Below are 19,797 nucleotides of genomic sequence, written 5' to 3'. Positions count from 1 at the left end.
CAAACTCCAAGAAAAGGTATTAAAACCAAAACTCATCTAGGACAACTGGAAGCTGCTAGAGACTGGAAAATGCTGGCAGATGTTGGACAACGGCTTATTTTCCCACCTGAGATTGCCACCACTAACTTTCGACCTGATATACTGTTCTGGTCTGGATCAGCACGCCTCATAGTTAACAGTGCCATGCATGGGAGGATGCTGTGGATGAGGCGTATGAGAGGAAGAAACTTCGGTATACTCAACTAGCTGCTGAAGCAGAACAGCGACGATGGAGAGTCCGGGTTACCCAGTGGAGGTGGGTTGTCGAGGATTTGTGGCACACTCTACAACCCGGTTTCTCAGAGACATCAAATTCAGTGGTTAAGAGTTGCAATGCATAGTGAAGAACAGACAGACAGACAGACAGTCAGACAGACGCACAGACAGACAGACAGGCAGGCAGGCAGGCAGACAGACAGACAGACGCACAGAGAGGCAGGCAGGGAGGTCCTAATAAAGTGGCCAGGCCAGTGTGTATATTTTTGAAACTTTGAAACTTTTGTTCAGAAACAGGAAACGCCTGCCAGGAAGCTGACCTTGATACTGCGACAATCTGGGAGAAGCAGGAAGCAGTGTGCTAGGGCAGGAAGTGACCTCGTGTCCTGAGGAGGGGGGAGCTTCCTGTTTCAGAACTCCGTCAGCAAATCAAAACAATGAAAATAGTAAAAACACAGCAGAGTGTAATAAAGCACAGTGAAAGTATGGTAAAACAGACAATTATTGTAAAGCACAGAGAGGTCTGGTAAAACATAGGGAAGCATTGTAAAGCACAGAGAGGTGTGGTAAAGCATAGGGAAGCATTGTAAAGCACAGAGAGGTGTGGTAAACCATAGGGAAGCATTGTAAAGCACAGAGAGGTATGGTAAAGCATAGGGAAGCATTGTAAAGCACATAGAGGTGTGTTAAAGCATGGGGAAGCATTGTAAAGCACAGAGAGGTGTGGTAAAGCATAGGGAAGCATTGTAAAGCACAGAGAGGTCTGGTAAAGCATAGGGAAGCATTGTAAAGCACAGAGAGGTCTGGTAAAGCATATGGAAGCATGATAAAGCATATGGAAGCATTGTAAAGCATAGACAAGCATTATAAAGCACAGATAGGTATGGTAAAGCATAGGGAAGCATTGTAAAGCACAGAGAGTTTATGGTAAAGCATAGGGAAGCATTGTAAAGCACAGAGAGGTATGGTAAAGCAGAGTGCTTTACCATACTTTCACTGTGCTTTATAAAGCTTGCCTTTATTTTACCATGCTTTCACTGTGTTTTATTACACTTTGCTGTGCTGTTACTGTGGGAAACTTTTATAAAGTGTGTCAGTGTGTGAGAGGGAGAGGAAGAGGGAGAGGGAAAGGGAGCAGGAGAGGGAGCGGGAGAGAGGATAAGGGAGTTCCCAATCTCAGCCGGTTTAGTTTCAGAACAATACAGTTACTCTGAGACAGAGCGACACACAGAGTGGAACTGCCTGACAGTACAGAGGAATCTGAGCTTCGATCAAGAAGAGACAGAGACACACAGAGTGGAGCTGCCTGACAGTACAGAGGAATCTGAGCTTCGATCAAGAAGAGACAGAGACACACAGAGTGGAGCTGCCTGACAGTACAGAGGAATCTGAGCTTCGATCAAGAAGAGACAGAGACACACAGAGTGGAGCTGCCTCTGTACAGAGGAATCTGAGCTTTGATCAAGAAGAGACAGAGACACACAGAGTGGAGCTGCCTGACTGTACAGAGGAATCTGAGCTTCGATCAAGCAGAGACAGAGACACACAGAGTGGAGCTGCCTCTGTACAGAGGAATCTGAGCTTCGATCAAGAAGAGACAGAGACACACAGAGAGGAGCTGCCTCTGTACAGAGGAATCTGAGCTTCGATCAAGAAGAGACAGAGACACACAGAGTGGAGCTGCCTCTGTACAGAGGAATCTGAGCTTCGATCAAGAAGAGACAGAGACACACAGAGTGGAGCTGCCTGACTGTACAGAGGAATCTGAGCTTCGATCAAGAAGAGACAGAGACACACAGAGAGGAGCTGCCTCTGTACAGAGGAATCTGAGCATCGATCAAGCAGAGACGGAGACACACAGAGTGGAGCTGCCTGACTGTACAGAGGAATCTGAGCTTCGATCAAGAAGAGACAGAGACACACAGAGTGGAGCTGCCTCTGTACAGAGGAATCTGAGCTTCGATCAAGCAGAGACAGAAACACACAGAGTGGAGCTGCCTCTGTAGAGAGGAATCTGAGCTTCGATCAAGCAGAGACGGAGACACACAGAGTGGAGCTGCCTCTGTACAGAGGAATCTGAGCTTCGATCAAGCAGAGACAGAGACACACAGAGTGGAGCTGCCTCTGTACAGAGGAATCTGAGCATTGATCAAGCAGAGACAGAGACACACTGAGTGGAGCTGCCTCTGTACAGAGGAATCTGAGCTTCGATCAAGAAGAGACAGAGCGTGGACAAGAACATAAATACAAAGAAACAGAAATAATCTGAAAATAAAACGTTCCGCTGGGCATCGCACACGGTAAGAGAGCGGCAGAGTTATTATTATTATTATTATTATTATTATTATTATCATTATTATTATTATTGCAGATGCTTTTATCCAAAGCAGCTTACAGAGACTAGGGAGTGAACTCTGCTTCATCGACAACTGCTGCTGCTGCAGAGTCTCTTCAATAGGACCTCGTTGTTTTATGTCTCACCAGAAGGACGGGTTAGTCCACTCCGTTACACAGAACACATAATTCAGCACTCAGAGAAACAGCAGCAGAGCTTCCTGTCACTGTCAAACTGGGCTTTTCATTTCATATCATCATTACGTCAAGATTAAAGACTTGCTTTTATAGGTTAGCCTGTTTAACCTGACTTATATTACAACTGTTTTGATCTGTTTTATTCGGATTATTGGTGTCATTTTGTCTTTTATCGATCATTCTAATTAATTTCCTGTTTTCTTCAATCGTTTTATTTTGATTTTTTCATTGTTAATATTTATTATTATTATTATTATTATTATTATTATTATTATTATTATTATTATTATTATTATTAGCAGTAGTATTTAGTATTAATTTATCATTTTCACTTCTTGATATTGCAGACTTCTTTCTGTTTCACCCGACATGTAAAGCATGTTGAGATGCTGCGATATGAAAGGCGCTATATAAATAAAATACATTGAAATTCAATTTCAATTTCAATTAATTCACTTTTAAAGAGGCTTTTTAATCAAGTTTTAAATATGTCATTTTAATTCATTCACTTCAAAAGGAGCCTTTATTTTTGTTTATATTTTAAATATATTGTAGCATTTTCAGGTTCTTGGGACTGAGCCTGAGGCTGTGATGGAGTTGGAGGCTCAATCCGTTTGTTTTTACACAAGTAATCAATACAATAAAATCATAAAGTAAAGAAAGGGAACTGAAAGTTGAAAATGAAAATGAACACACCCTTCTCTCACACCCTGGTCTCCCCCATCTTGCGGTCTTTTCATGCACCCCCTTATATCCTCCGCTCCCTCAATCAGACCCCTGCCCCTGCGTATTTCGCGCCAAACTTGTACCCCAATTCTCCTACACACACAACATGCCACCCCTGCACGCACACACCCCCCCGCCCCCAGGATCACTACTGTATCATAGGTTTCCATACAGTATTTAGTATTACAAATATTTAACATTTTCAAGAACATAAAATATAACTGGTTTCCATATTCAATATTTTTGGCTTCTATATTTTATATTTAAGAATTTAGAAATAATAAAAAAGGCATGAATTAAAAAATAACATTTCTTGAGTGTAAATTCAATAACAAACATTTCCAGTAGAAGTCTCTCAGTGTCTTCAGAGTAAATTCAATGACTAACTGTGGCAGAATGAGGGTACTGCCCTATGTATATATTGTATTTTATGTATATAGTTTGTGTATATGTGTGTTTGTAGTGGTGGTGGGTAATTAAAGGGTTAATTCACTGGCACTTTAAGAACATAAGAAAGTTTACAAACGAGAGGAGGTCATTCAGCCCATCTTGCTCCTTTGGTTGTTAGTAGCTTATTGATCCCAGAATCTCATCAAGCAGCTTCTTGAAGCATCCCAGGGTGTCAGCTTCAACAACATTACTGGGGAGTTGGTTCCAGACTATCACAATTCTCTGTGTAAAAAAGTGCCTCCTATTTTCTGTTCTGAATGCCCCTTTATCTAATCTCCATTTGTGACCCCTGGTCCTTTTTTCAGGTCAAAAAAGTCCCCTGGGTCGACATTGTCGCCTAGGATTTTGAATGTTTGAATCAGATCACCGCATAGTTTTCTTTGTTCAAGACTGAATAGATTCAATTCTTTTAGCCTGTCTGCATACGACATGCCTTTTAAACCCGGGATAATTCTGGTTGCTCTTCTTTGCACTCTTTCTAGAGCAGCAATATCCTTTTTATTATTTGTTTATTTAGCAGACGCCTTTATCCAAGGCGACTTACAGAGACTAGAGTGTGTGAACTATGCATCAGCTGCAGAGTCACTTACAATTACATCTCACCCGAAAGACGGATTTGAACCGGGGACCTCCTGGTTACAAGCCCTTTTCTTTAACCATTGGACCACACAGCCTTTTTGTAACGAGGTGACCAGAACTGAACACAATATTCTAGGTGAGGTCTTACTAATGCATTGTAAAGTTTTAACATTACTTCCCTTGATTTAAATTCAACACTTCTCACAATATATCCGAGCATCTTGTTGGCCTTTTTTATAGCTTCCCCACATTGTCTAGATGAAGACATTTCTGAGTCAACATAAACTCCTAGGTCTTTTTCATAGTTCCCTTCTTCAATTTCAGTATCTCCCATATGATATTTATAATGCACATTTTTATTGCCTGCATGCAATACTTTACATGTCATTTGCCATGTGTCTGCCCAGTTCTGAATGCTGTCTAGATCATTTTGAATGACCTTTGCTGCTGCAACAGTGTTTGTCACTCCTCCTATTTTTGTGTCTTTTGCAAATTTAACAAGTTTGCTTACTATACCAGAATCTAAATCATTAATGTAGATTAGGAATAGCAGAGGACCTAATACTGATCCCTGTGGTACACCACTGGTTACCTCACTCCATTTTGAGGTTTCTCCTCTAATCAGTACTTTCTGTTTTCTACATGTTAACCACTCCCTAATCCATGTGCATGCATTTCCTTGAATCCCTACTGCGTTCAGTTTGAGAATTAATCTTTTATGCGGGACTTTGTCAAAAGCTTTCTAGAAATCTAAATAAACCATGTCGTATGCTTTGCAATTATCCATTGTCAATGTTGCATTCTCAAAAAAGTCAAGCAGGTTAGTTAGACACGATCTCCCTTTCCTAAAACCATGCTGGCTGTCTCCCAGGATATTGTTACCATATAGGTAATTTTCCATTTTGGATCTTATTATAGTTTCCATAAGTTTACATATAATAGAAGTCAGGCTTATTGGTCTGTAGTTACCTGGTTCGGTTTTGTCTCCCTTTTTGTGGATCGGTATTACGTTTGCTATTTTCCAGTCTGTCGGTACAACCCCTGTGTCAAGAGACTGTTGCATGATCTTGGTTAGCGGTTTGTAAATAACTTCTTTCATTTCTTTGAGTACTATTGGGAGGATCTCATCCAGCCCAGGGGATTTGTTTATTTTAAGAGCTCCTAATCCCTTTAACACTTCTGCCTCTGTTATGCTAAAGTTATTTAAAATTGGATAGGAACAGGTCGACATGTGAGGCATGTTGTCCGTGTCCTCCTTTGTAAAAACCTGTGAAAAGTAATCATTTAATATATTTGCTATTTTTTTTTCTTCATCTATGATTTTGCCATTTGTGTCTCTTAGACATTTAACCTCCTCTTTGAATGTTCTCTTGCTGTTATAATATTGGAATTGGTTTTAGCCCCCTTAGCAATATTGGTTTCTATCTCTCTCTCTTGGCCTTTCTAACTTCCTTTTTGACTTGTGTTTGCAGTTCCAAGTACTCTTTCTGTGTGCTTTTGTTTTTGGTCCCTTTTAAATGCTCTGTAAAGTGCCTTTTTTCGCTGAATATTTTTTTTAATTGATCTATTAAACCATTTTGGCCATTTTGTTTTAGATTTAGATTTGTCTACTTTTGGGATGTTATTGTTTTGCGCCTCTAGTACTACATTTAAAAAACCGCCATCCTTTTTCTGTGGATGTTTTCTCTATTTTACTCCAATCTACTTCTGTTAGTCTCTGTTTCATACCTTCATAGTTTGCTTTTCTAAAATTGTAAACCTTAGCTTTAGTCATTACTTTTGGGGTTTAAAAAAATACTTCAAATGAGACCATGTTGTGGTCTGAGTTTGCAAATGGCTCTCTGACCTCTGTTTTAGTTATTCTGTCTTTGTTATTTGAAAAGACTAAATCAAGGCATGCCTCCCCTCTAGTCGGTGCCTTGACAAATTGCGTTAGGAAGCAGTCATTTGTCATTTCCTCCATTTCAATTTCGTCCGCCGTGCCCCCCATCGGGATTTCCCATTGCAGTGTTCACGCTAGGCCGCGCCATTGCGCCAATGCCCCCCTGAAATAAAAAATGTCCCGCTGAAATTCTCTTAACGCGCCCGTGTGTCCCCCCTTCCCAGACCAGACGCAATACCAATACGCAGTAAATGAATGCATTTTGTATTAACATGACATGTCTGACGACAGGCTAATCTTTTTGACTTGTTTGTTTACACTTGCGTTTTCATAATTAAACTCCCGTTACAGTAAGTTTCACAGTAAAGCCTGGATGACAACATCAGGCTTGTTAACAACATGGCCCGGCGCAAATATAACCTTGTATCCCTGTTAGACCCGACCATTACTTCTGGAAGAATAACTAATCAGCTTCGGCAGTGACTTTTGAAATGCAGGCTATTATATTTGTGCTTAAAAATACTGTGTGCTGTAGATTTGCGAAACGAAAACCGCATTATTGACTAAAAAAAAAAAAGTAGCCTACGGTAACGTTATAAAATATGTGAAATTTTTAATATATATATATTACACACACACAGTGTATGTGATTTTATACAGCACTGTATATCTTGCACTGAGAAAACACCACTGGAATCGGAATAAAGGAAATTATTATGTAATACAGTTCACGTGCAGTCGCGGTTTTCAAAACCATATCATTATGTGCAGTATTACAATAAGTTAAAAAATATAGCAAATCCACAAAACCAAATACATATTGCATATCTGACATTTTATTTTTAGTGTTCTGTGTAACACGGGCCATCGTTTAACCTTGAAAAAAATTAAATACAGTACCTGAAGCAGATATACGCGTCTATCATATCAACAACACCAACGTGTGTTGCAAAAATAAAGCAACAATTGTTTTGAAAACTGTCCAAAATATTTACTTGGGGGCTAAGAATGAAAAATGTAAACAAAAAAATGCAATTTTTATATGGAAATTGTCAAAATAAAGGGGAAGCTGAAAGGTAAGAATTTACCAGTCAGGACAATGACATTTAAATACTACTACAATTAAACTGTATCTGTTAGTAATGTGGTTTCTTCTAGCAGTTTTCAAACTGGGGTACACGTACCCCTGGGGGTACGCGAGAAAAATTCTGAAATGGCAGACAACGCATTTTATTTAGTACCACTTGCCAATCCTATTGCAAACTTTTAATCAACGTTTAGTTGCTAACGCCAGACTGATGTGCTGTGACACAGCGTTCAGCGCACACGACTAATTTACATATTAAATATGTGCGTTTTAAATAATAATAATTACATATTTTAAAAAACTAAAAGCCTAGTCTTTAACTCATTTTATTTCCTGTGTGGGTTAGTACCTGCAAATCGATATTTATTTTTTCAATGACCCGATTAAAGTTTATTGTAACTTAAGTACAACATTTCAAAATACAGAATGTATGGCCAATCAGAAACCAAAGTATTGCCATGCGTTACGTCTGGTGTTTTAAGAGTTGTTAGCTTTCAATCCAGTGAAAAAGATTGTTGGTTCAATACTAGAACATTACTAGCAAAGGGCGATCAAGACGAAATACCGTCATAGATTAAAAACGCCAAAAATGTCTTGCGACTGAAGCTCTCTCCAATTCCCCTGCCCTCATCAGAGATTTGTGTGGTAACAAGCAGGGACATCCATCACATACTAGGTAAGCGTTTTATTATTGTTTTTTTTAATTAGCATCAGTACTGTACGTTTTAGTCACCAAGAATTTAAAAATGCCGATAATATGTTTTGGTAATGAGGTTAGCTGTAGAGATGCGTGGGTAGTGAACTTTTCTTTGCCTTGTTTTCTGTAATTTTATTATCAATAAAAATACATGATTGCCATTTGCTATCATGGAATAGTGTCATTTCTGAGTGATATGAGGCTAGCACGGAGGCTTTGTTGATTTTAATTAATTAATATTTACAATAAAATGATGTTTCCGACAACTAGAAACCTGTTTGAGGGACTGTTTTTAGCCAAAAGTAAATATAATATATATTTCTGTTATAATACTGTAACTTTTATAATTGTATCCATCACACACTCCAAGGCTTGTGTGTTTTGTTGTATCCTGTTATTGTACAGATCTTTTTTTTCTGTTTTCATTTTATGACTGACTATCTCAGTGGACTACATTGTTTGGAAAAGGATATGCAGCTTAAAGATTGCAAACCCCTGTTCTAATGTGATTTGGTACAATGAATATCCTCTACTCAGTTGATACACCAGCATCATTGTGACACGTTTCCCAATAATTTCCCCCAAAGTGACAGTGAGTATTGTAGAGACACCTTGGTTGTATCTACAGCTTTACAGTTTTATATTTTGTTCAGAAACAAAAGGTCAGTAAACTCTGCTGGCATATTTAAAAACAAACAAAAATAAGAAATGGTGGTTGGTTCTGAATCATCAAACATATCGACCCCCTCACTGAAGAAAATGTCCCCCTAAAATTTTGAGAGAGGGCCACATTGACCCTCAGTCTATAAGTCCTGGAGCAAACACTGCCATTGTATACGTGGGAAGTTGAAATCCCCCATTAGTATGGCTTCTCCTTTTCTACACGCATTTCGAATGTCATTGTATAACAGATTATTTTGCTCAGCGTCTGAATTTGACGGTCTATAGCATGCTCCTATTATTATGCCCTTTGAATTTGTGTCCATTATTCTGACCCATATTGATTCTGCATTGTTTTCTTTGTCCTGATTTAACACCTGGGCTTCAAGACTATTTCTTATGTATAGCGCTACCCCTCCGCCTCTTCTGTCCTGCCTGTCTTTCCTATATAGTGTGTACCCACTAATATAATATTCGTCTCCATCACTCTCAGACAACCAAGTTTCTGTTACACCTATCACATCGTAGTTACTTGTTAGTGCAGTAGCTTCAAGTTCTAACATTTTGTTTCTGAGACTTCTAGCATTAAGATAAATATACATTTAATAGTTGTCTTACCTGAGTTGTTGGCCTTGTTTTGATGTGGTCTCCCTTCTGTTTTTTTGTTTTCTCCCCCCTTTCTTTCTAGTTTAAATGCTTCTGGACCTCCTGAAGGATCCTTTCTCCGAGTAGATTGGTTCCCTTTCTGTTTAAGTGCAGTCACACAGGTTTAATTGATTAAGTGGGTGTAAATTGCTGCACAGGTGTGTATATAAGGGAGCACAGGTTTAGTTGGTGTTATGATTCTGGAGAGGGTAGATGGCTGATCCTGTGTGTAGTGGGTTTTGCTGTTAAAGTGTGCGAGATCTGATGATCTTTAAACTGTTTATTTTGTTGTGGTTTTGTGTTTGTTTTGTAAATAAATACGCGCCGTAGCGTTTTCACCTGCCGTCTGTCTCCGAGTCTCCCTGCATTACCGCCTGACAGCCCTTCCACTCGTGTCATCCTGTGAAACTAACGTTTCCAGTAGAAGTCTTTCTGTGTGTCTTCAGCGTAAATTCAGTGACTAACGTTTCTTTCAGTATTTCTAAATTCAGCCCTATCAAGTGTTTGTTAGTAGGCTGTGTGGTCCAATGGTTGAAGAAAAGGGCTTGTAACCAGGAGGTCCCCGGTTCAAATCCCACCTCAGCCACTGACTCATTGTGTGACCCTGAGCAAGTCACTTAACCTCCTTGTGCTCCGTCTTTCGGGTGAGACGTAATTGTAAGTGACTCTGCAGCTGATGCATAGTTCACACACCCTAGTCTCTGTAAGTCGCCTTGGATAAAGGCGTCTGCTAAATAATAATAATAATATAGATAATTAATATTTAAGAATTATTTTCTTTAGTCTATATTGTAAAAAAGCATTGTGCATTTAAATAGTATAATAACCCTTCTTAGTTATTTGTTCACTGTCCCGCACCCTTCCCATGGTGTTTGCAGTCATTCCGAGCTCTTCTTATCATTGCAGTCGCTCAGACACTGGCTTTTGTTTTTTGTTCCTCAGTCTGTGTTGCTTTGACTGTGAGTTCAGGAGCTGCTCTTCAGTTCTAGCTGCACTGCCATGGACATGTGCAACACAGGCTAGGTCATCTTTATATATTATCTTTACACTAGTGCACAGCTAGTGTAGTGCCAGCAAAACTTAACAAAAATCAGTCAGACCACTAGATGGCGCTGGCTCCTATTAATATAAAGACTGATCACAGACTGATTTCATGCTGCAGTGGAAATTGAAACCAGTATAGTGAAACCAGTACACTAAACCAGTGAGACCAGTATACATCAATACTCTGTGTGCTGGTCTTTCTGTACTGGTCTCCCTGTAGTGGTCTCTCAGTAGTGGTCTCTGTACTGGTCTTCCTGTAGTGGTCTCTCAGTACTGGTCTCTCAGTACTGGTCTCACTGGTCTCTCTGTCTCAGATGTTCTCAGACGGCTCTCCCAGGTTCCGGAAGCTGCACTTCCCGGTCGGGCTCTGGATTAACAACCCCAAGAAACACTTCAGCAAGAGGAGGCCGAGCGCAGGGAGTGAGAAGTGAGTGAGAGAGAGGGGGGTCACAGCATTCACTAGAGGGGGGTCACAGCATTCACTAGAGGGAGGGTGACAGCATTCACTAGAGGGGGGGTCACAGCATTCACTAGAGGGGGGGGTCACAGCATTCACTAGAGGGGGGTCACAGCATTCACTAGAGGGGGGGTCACAGCATTCACTAGAGGGGGGTCACAGCATTCACTAGAGGGGGGTCACAGCATTCACTAGAGGGGGGGTCACAGCATTCACTAGAGGGGCGGTCACACCATTCACTAGAGGGGGGTCACAGCATTCACTAGAGGGGGGTCACAGCATTCACTAGAGGGGGTCACAGCATTCACTAGAGGGAGGTCACAGCATTCACTAGAGGGGAGGTCACAGCATTCACTAGAGGGGGGTCACAGCATTCACTAGAGGGGGGGGTCACAGCATTCACTAGAGGGGAGGGTCACTGCATTCACTAGAGGGGGTCACAGCATTTACTAGAGGGGGGTCACAGCATTCACTAGAGGGGAGGGTCACAGCATTCACTAGAGGGGAGGGTCACTGCATTCACTAGAGGGGGGTCACAGCATTCACTAGAGGGGGGGGTCACTGCATTCACTAGAGGGGGGGGTCACAGCATTCACTAGAGGGGAGGGTCACTGCATTCACTAGAGGGGGGTCACAGCATTCACTAGAGGGGGGGGTCACTGCATTCACTAGAGGGGGGTCACAGCATTCACTAGAGGGGGGGTCACTGCATTCACTAGAGGGGGGGTCACTGCATTCACTAGAGGGGGGTCACAGCATTCACTAGAGGGGGGGTCACTGCATTCACTAGAGGGGGGTCACAGCATTCACTAGAGGGGGGTCACAGCATTCACTAGAGGGGGGGTCACAGCATTCACTAGAGGGAGGGTCACAGCATTCACTAGAGGGGGGTCACAGCATTCACTAGAGGGGGGTCACAGCATTCACTAGAGGGGGGTCACAGCATTCACTAGAGGGGGGGTCACAGCATTCACTAGAGGGGAGGTCACAGCATTCACTAGAGGGGAGGTCACTGCATTCACTAGAGGGGGTCACAGCATTCACTAGAGGGGAGGTCACTGCATTCACTAGAGGGGAGGTCACTGCATTCACTAGAGGGGGTCACAGCATTCACTAGAGGGGAGGTCACAGCATTCACTAGAGGGGGGGTCACAGCATTCACTAGAGGGGGGTCACACCATTCACTAGAGGGGGGTCACACCATTCACTAGAGGGGGGTCACACCATTCACTAGAGGGAGGGTCACAGCATTCACTAGAGGGAGGGTCACAGCATTCACTAGAGGGAGGGTCACAGCATTCATTAGAGGGATCACACCATTAATTTCAATACCCTCAACCCTAACCCTTTATCCTCTCTCTCCTCTCTCTCTCTCCTCTCCTCTCTCAGATCCATCTCTAGCTCTGATGTCATCTCCTGTCAAGATCTCCCCAGCACTGGGATTAGCGGCACTTTCCACTCCTCCCAGTCTAGCTCCCAGTACCACGAGCAGCCGGGCTCCCAGTCCAGTGCCCCCTCCCCTCCTCGCCCCCTCCCCCTCTCCCTCTCCAGCTCCACTCCCTCCCTCCCCCCCTCCCCCTCCTCCCTCTCCTCACCCCCCTCCTTCCTCCGACCCAAGAACTCAGCCCAGCCCCCTCAGCCAAGACACAAGCGCCTGTCCCAGCTATTTCTGAGGGGGCGTTCCCATAGTGACCGGGAGCGGGGGGGCCGAGGCTGGGGAGGGGGCGGAGCGGGGGGGTGCAGCAGCCCCCCGGGACTGATAAAGATTTACGGAGACGCCCTGTCGATGGGGGCGAACTATAAAAGCGTTCTGGCGACCAAGAGCTCCACAGCCGGAGAGATCGTGGCAGATTTTATTAACCGTTACGGACACGTGCTGAGGAGGAGAGGAGAGGGGGATGAGAGAGGAGAGAGGGGAGGAGAGAGAGAAGGAGGAGAGGAGAAATGTGTGTTGTTAGCGAGTGACTTTGTGTTGTGTGATGTCATCGGGCGCCCCCTGGCGGAGGGGCTGGGGGCGGAGTTGGGGGGCGGGGCTGGCTGGACGGCAGAGTGTCGGAGGGGCGTGGCCAGCTCGGAGCGCCCTCTGCTGCTCATGGAGATGTGGAGACCGAAGGAAGGTTTTGAGAGACGCTTTGAAATCAGGAGGAGAGACGAGTGCGAGAGAGAGGAGGAGAGGAAGAGGAGAGGAGAGGAGGAGGAGAACACTGCAGGTAAGAGAGAGGGGGAGGGGAGAGAGGAGAGGGAGAGGAGGAGGAGAACACTGCAGGTAAGAGAGAGGGGGAGGGGAGAGAGGAGAGGAAGAGGAGGAGAACACTGCAGGTAAGAGAGAGGGGGAGGGGAGAGAGGAGAGGAAGAGGAGGAGAGCACTGCAGGTAAGAGAGAGGGGGAGGGGAGAGAGGAGAGGGAGAGGAGGAGGAGAACAGTGCAGGTAAGAGAGGGGGAGGGGAGAGAGGAGAGGGAGAGGAGGAGGAGGACACTGCAGGTAAGAGAGAGAGGGGGAGGGGAGAGAGGAGAGGGAGAGGAAGAGGAGGAGAAGACTGCAGGTAAGAGGGGAGAGGGGGAGGGGAGAGAGGAGAGGAAGAGGAGGGGGAGAACACTGCAGGTAAGAGAGGAGAGAGGAGAGGAAGAGGAGGGGGAGAACACTGCAGGTAAGAGAGAGGGGGAGGGGAGAGAGGAGAGGGAGAGGAGGGGGAGAACACTGCAGGTAAGAGAGGAGAGAGGAGAGGAAGAGGAGGGGGAGAACACTGCAGGTAAGAGAGAGGGGGAGGGGAGAGAGGAGAGGGAGAGGAGGAGGAGGAGAAGACTGCAGGTAAGAGAGGAGTGAGAGGAGGGGGAGAACACTGCAGGTAAGAGAGAGGGGGAGGGGAGAGAGGAGAGGAAGAGGAGGAGGAGAAGACTGCAGGTAAGAGAGAGGGGGAGGGGAGAGAGGAGAGGAAGAGGAGAGGAGGAGGAGAACACTGCAGGTAAGAGAGAGGAGAAAGGAGAGGAGAGGAGGAGGAGAACACTGCAGGTAAGAGAGGAGAGAGGAGATACATTTTAAACATTCAGATACATAAATTCTGTAATCATGAAGTAATATACTGCAGTATATTTTGAAAGATGCTGAGATATATGGGGATATTTACCGGAGTAAAGAGGGAGAGACTGTGCAGTATATTTAATTACATTCTATAATTTTATAACCCCCCCCCCCCCCCCCCCCCCCCCCCACCTCCCCCCAGGTCTTGTGACCCGCAGGCTCCGTCCAATCCGCTCTCGCATGGCGTCCGGGGGCGGGGTCGAAGACAGTGGTCGTGGTCGGGACGAGAAGGGGGCGGAGCTCCGGCGCAGCATCAGCGACATGCACCTGAGCGTGCGCCGTCGCCATGGCACCCAGAGCGAGGAGCGCAAACACGTGAAGAGCATGCTGCTGGATGAGGGGGAGGGCCTGGCAGACACTCCAGTTAGTTTATATGAGACACACACTGAGACACACAAAAAGAAAAACACACACACACACACTGAGACCCACAAACACTGACACACACTGAGACACACACACACAGATACACCCACTGAGACACACCCACTGAGACACACACACACACACACTGAGACACACATACACACTGAGACCCACAAACACTGACACACACTGAGACACACTGACACACACACTGATATACACACGCTGAGACACACACACTGAGACCCACAAACACTGACACACACTGAGACACACACACACTGACACACACTGAGACACACACACACACACTGATATACACACGCTGAGACACACACACTGAGACCCACAAACACTGACACACACTGAGACACACACACACTGACACACACACACACACTGATATACACACGCTGAGACACACACACTGAGACCCACAAACACTGACACACACTGAGACACACACACACTGACACACACTGAGACACACACACACACACTGATATACACACGCTGAGACACACACACTGAGACCCACAAACACTGACACACACTGAGACACACACACACTGACACACACTGAGACACACACACACACACTGATATACACACGCTGAGACACACACACACACTGATATACGCACACTGAGACACACACACACACACTGATATACACACGCTGAGACACACACACTGAGACCCACAAACACTGACACACACTGAGACACACACACACTGACACACACTGAGACACACACACACACACTGATATACACATGCTGAGACACACACACACACTGATATACACACACTGAGACACACACACACACACTGATATACACATGCTGAGACACACACACTGAGACCCACAAACACTGACACACACTGAGACACACACACACTGACACACACTGAGACACACACACTCACACTGATATACACACGCTGAGACACACACACACACTGATATACACACGCTGAGACACACACACACACTGATATACGCACACTGAGACACACACACACACACTGATATACACACGCTGAGACACACACACTGAGACCCACAAACACTGACACACACTGAGACACACACACACTGACACACACTGAGACACACACACTCACACTGATATACACACGCTGAGACACACACACACACTGATATACACACACTGAGACACACACACACACACTGATATACACATGCTGAGACACACACACTGAGACCCACAAACACTGACACACACTGAGACACACACACACTGACACACACTGAGACACACACACTCACACTGATATACACACGCTGAGACACACACACACACTGATATACACACACTGAGACACACACACTGAGACCCACAAATACTGACACATCCTGAGACACACACACACTGACACACACTGAGACACACACTCACTGATATACACACACTGAGACACACACACACTGATATACACACGCTGAGACACACACACACTGAGATACACCCACTGAGACACACACACTGAGACACACATACACACTGAGACCCACAAACACTGACACGCACTGAGACACACACTCACTGATATACACACACTGAGACACACACACACTGAGACACACCCACTGAGACACACATACATACTGAGACCCACAAACACTCACATGCACTGAGACACACACTCACTGATATACACACACTGAGATACACCCACTGAGGCACACCCACTGAGACACACACACACTGAGACACACATACACACAGACCCACAAACACTGACACACGCTGAGACACACACACACTCACTGGTTCTCACACTCTTTATTTTTGTTTATTTCTGTCCTCAGTCTGACTTGTTGACAGCTGGATCAAAGGAGGTGGGAGGAGAGGAAGCGAGGGATGGAGAGGGGAGAGGAGGAGGAGGAGCAGGGGGGGAAGGGGAGAGGGGAAGCGGCTGCAGTGATCTGGAGAAATTGTCTCAGAGCCTTATACTGCCCCCTACAGACCGGCCCTACTTCCTGCTACTGCAGGGCTACACTCAGAAAAAGGTGAGAGGAGAGACGGGGAGGGGAATCTCTGTGTCTCTGTGTGTCTCTCTGTGTCTGTCTCTGTGTCTCTCTCTGTCTGTCTATGTGTCTCTCTTTGTCTGTGTGTCTCTCTGTGTCTGTGTGTATCTCTATGCGTCTCTGTGCATCTCTGTGTCTCTCCTTTCCATTATCTCCCTCTATGTCTCTGCATCTCTGTATCTCACTGTGTGTCTCTTTCCATGATCCCTCTCTCTCTCTCTTTCTCCTTCTTCCCTTTTGTAACAGCAGTCTAGTCTCTGTCTAGTCTCTATAACAGCAGAAATGCCCTGTCTAGTCTCTATAACAGCTGTAAAGCCCTGTCTAGTCTCTATAACAGCTGTAAAGCCCTGTCTAGTCTCTATAACAGCCGTAAGGCCCTGTCTAGTCTCTATAACAGCTGTAAAGCCCTGTCTAGTCTCTATAACAGCTGTAAAGCCCTGTCTAGTCTCTATAACAGCCGTAAGGCCCTGTCTAGTCTCTATACCAGCCGTAAGGCCCTGTCTAGTCTCTATACCAGCCGTAAGGCCCTGTCTAGTCTCTATAACAGCCGTAAGGCCCTGTCTAGTCTCTATAACAGCCGTAAGGCCCTGTCTAGTCTGTATTTCGTCTCTCTTTGGATCCAGGCAGTCCTTCTACTGGGGTGCTATTAGCTGCTTGCCTTGCTGACATCAAGTGTTGGATGTCACAGAGCTTCTTCATGTTGAATTCTGACAAAACAGAGGTCATGCTTGTGGGCTCACAGCATCAACTAAAGAATATCCATTTACATAAGCTAGACCTTAGCAGTGCCTCATTGGAACTAAAACTAGACATGAGAAATTTGGGGGTCATCTTTGATCCTGATCTATCATTTGAGAATCATATTTGGAAAATTACAAAAAGTATCATTTTATCATTTGAGAAATATAGCTAAACTTAGACCTATTATTTCAGTATCTGATGCCGAGAGACTAATGCAAGCCTTTGTTTCATCTAGAATTGATTATTGTAATGCACTTCTCTCTGGTATCCCGCTTGCAGTTTGTTCAGAATACCGCTGCTAGAATTCTAACTAAAACCAGGAAAAGTGAACATATCACCCCTGTTTTGGCCTCTTTACACTGGCTCCCTGTGTAATATAGAATTGATTTTAAGAGTTTGCTGTTAACTTACAAGGCCCTGAATGGATTAGCACCTAGTTATTTGCAGGAGTTACTAACCCTGTATCTTCCAAACCGCACTCTGAGATCACAGGATGCGGGGCGGCTGGTTATTCCTAGGGTTACAAAAGCAACACGGGAGGAAGGGCCTTTTATTGTAGAGCTCCTAAATTCTGGAATGCTCTGCCTTTGTTTGTCAGGGAAGCTGGGACTGTTACAGTTTTCAAGTCAAGACTAAAAATGCACTTTTATAAAATGGCTTTTTGTCTTATATATATATATATATATATTAGTTTTTGCTCAAAGAGCCAACTTCCCAACGTTTCAGTATGTTTCACATACCTTTGTCAAGGGAAAGTGTGTTTGAAAACAAACATTGGAGGTATTTATAAGCTTTTAGATGCCATGGTAACCACACATTTATTTCTCTTTAATGTCTTTGTGATGTCATTCACTATGTAGCTAATGATGTAACAATCTACTGTTCCTTTCTATTTTAACCTTTAGGCATCATGGTATCTAGTCTATTTATCCATTTATTTTCTTATATATATATATATATATATATATATATATATATATATAAATGTTATTTATAATATATATAATAAAATATGTCTAGTCTCTATAACAGCAGTAAGGCCCTGTCTAGTCTGTGTAACAGCAGTAAGGCCCTGTCTAGTCTGTATAACAGCAGTAAGGCCCTGTCTAGTCTGTATAACATCAGTAAGGCCCTGTCTAGTCTGTATAACAGCGGTAAGGTCCTGTCTAGTCTGTATAACAGCAGTAAGGTCCTGTCTAGTCTATATAACATCAGTAAGGCCCTGTCTAGTCTGTATAACATCAGTAAGGCCCTGTCTAGTCTGTATAACAGCAGTAAGGTCCTGTCTAGTCTGTACAACATCAGTAAGGCCCTGTCTAGTCTGTATAACAGCGGTAAGGTCCTGTCTAGTCTATATAACATCACTAAGGCCCTGTCTAGTCTGTATAACAGCAGTAAGGCCCTGTCTAGTCTGTATAACATCAGTAAGGCCCTGTCTAGTCTGTATAACAGCAGTAAGGTCCTGTCTAGTCTATATAACATCAGTAAGGCCCTGTCTAGTCTGTATAACATCAGTAAGGCCCTGTCTAGTCTGTATAACAGCAGTAAGGCCCTGTCTAGTCTGTATAACATCAGTAAGGCCCTGTCTAGTCTGTATAACATCAGTAAGGCCCTGTCTAGTCTGTATAACATCAGTAAGGCCCTGTCTAGTCTGTATAACATCAGTAAGGCCCTGTCTAGTCTGTATAACAGCAGTAAGGCCCTGTCTAGTCTGTATAACAGCAGTAAGGCCCTGTCTCCACCTGTTTCTCTCAGGACTTTGTTCTCTACGTGATGGCGGGACACACTCACATTTTTGGGCGCACTCTAACCCCAGCGGAGAGGGAGAAGGAGAGGGGGAGCGAGAGAGAGAGGGAGGGGAAAAGGAGGGACAAGCTGAGGGTCGACACCTTCCTCTCAGCCCCTGATATCCTTCCCAGGCACCTATTGGTCCGCAGGGACTCCGCCGTCCGAGGACACGCCCCCTCTGCAGAGACAGGTACCGGAAGGGAAATTCCAGAGAGTCTGTGTGTGTGTGTGTGAGTTTTTGTGTGTGTGTCTATTTTTCTGTCTGTATGTGTGTGCTTTTACTATGGGAAACATTTTTAAGGGTTAGTTTATCCTCTTTTTTAATATGCTTTACCATACCTCTCTGTGCTTTACAATGCTTCCCTATGCTTTACCACACCTCTCTGTGCTTTACAATGCTTCCCTATGCTTTACCATACCTCTCTGTGCTTTACAATGCTTCCCTATGCTTTACCATACCTCTCTGTGCTTTACAATGCATCCTTATGCTTTACCAGACCTCTCTGTTCTTTACAATGCTTCCCTATGCTTTACTACACCTCTCTGTGCTTTACAATGCTTCCCTATGTTTTACCACACCTCTCTGTGCTTTACAATGCTTCCCTATGCTTTACTACACCTCTCTGTGCTTTACAATGCTTCCCTATGCTTTACTACACCTCTCTGTGCTTTACAATGCTTCCCTATGCTTTACTACACCTCTCTGTGCTTTACAATGCTTCCCTATGCTTTACCATACCTCTCTGTGCTTTA

The 19,797-nt window shown here is 44.3% G+C and overlaps 1 protein-coding gene across 2 annotated transcripts in view; it reads left to right on the top strand.

Annotated features, from left to right (window-relative positions):
• The first annotated feature begins 808 nt into the window (after positions 1 to 808).
• The window catches only part of LOC117410204 (ras-interacting protein 1), a 39,361-nt gene continuing 20,372 nt past the window's right edge, over positions 809 to 19,797 (top strand). The window contains exons 1-6 of one of the 2 annotated variants that reach the window (XM_059018574.1): positions 809 to 2,555; positions 10,872 to 10,984; positions 12,404 to 13,224; positions 14,236 to 14,456; positions 16,297 to 16,497; positions 19,012 to 19,234. In XM_059018574.1, coding sequence (XP_058874557.1) covers positions 10,872 to 10,984; positions 12,404 to 13,224; positions 14,236 to 14,456; positions 16,297 to 16,497; positions 19,012 to 19,234 — 1,579 coding nt within the window. In that variant the 5' untranslated portion in view covers positions 809 to 2,555. Of the gene's footprint in view, positions 2,556 to 2,777; positions 2,881 to 10,871; positions 10,985 to 12,403; positions 13,225 to 14,235; positions 14,457 to 16,296; positions 16,498 to 19,011; positions 19,235 to 19,797 lie in introns of those variants that run through there. The other variant, XM_059018575.1, reaches the window with a different exon arrangement.

Source organism: Acipenser ruthenus, chromosome 60, assembly GCF_902713425.1.
Source record: "Acipenser ruthenus chromosome 60, fAciRut3.2 maternal haplotype, whole genome shotgun sequence".
In the NCBI taxonomy this organism is placed as follows: Eukaryota; Metazoa; Chordata; class Actinopteri; order Acipenseriformes; family Acipenseridae; genus Acipenser; species Acipenser ruthenus.
This window is presented reverse-complemented; position numbering and strand designations above follow the sequence as displayed.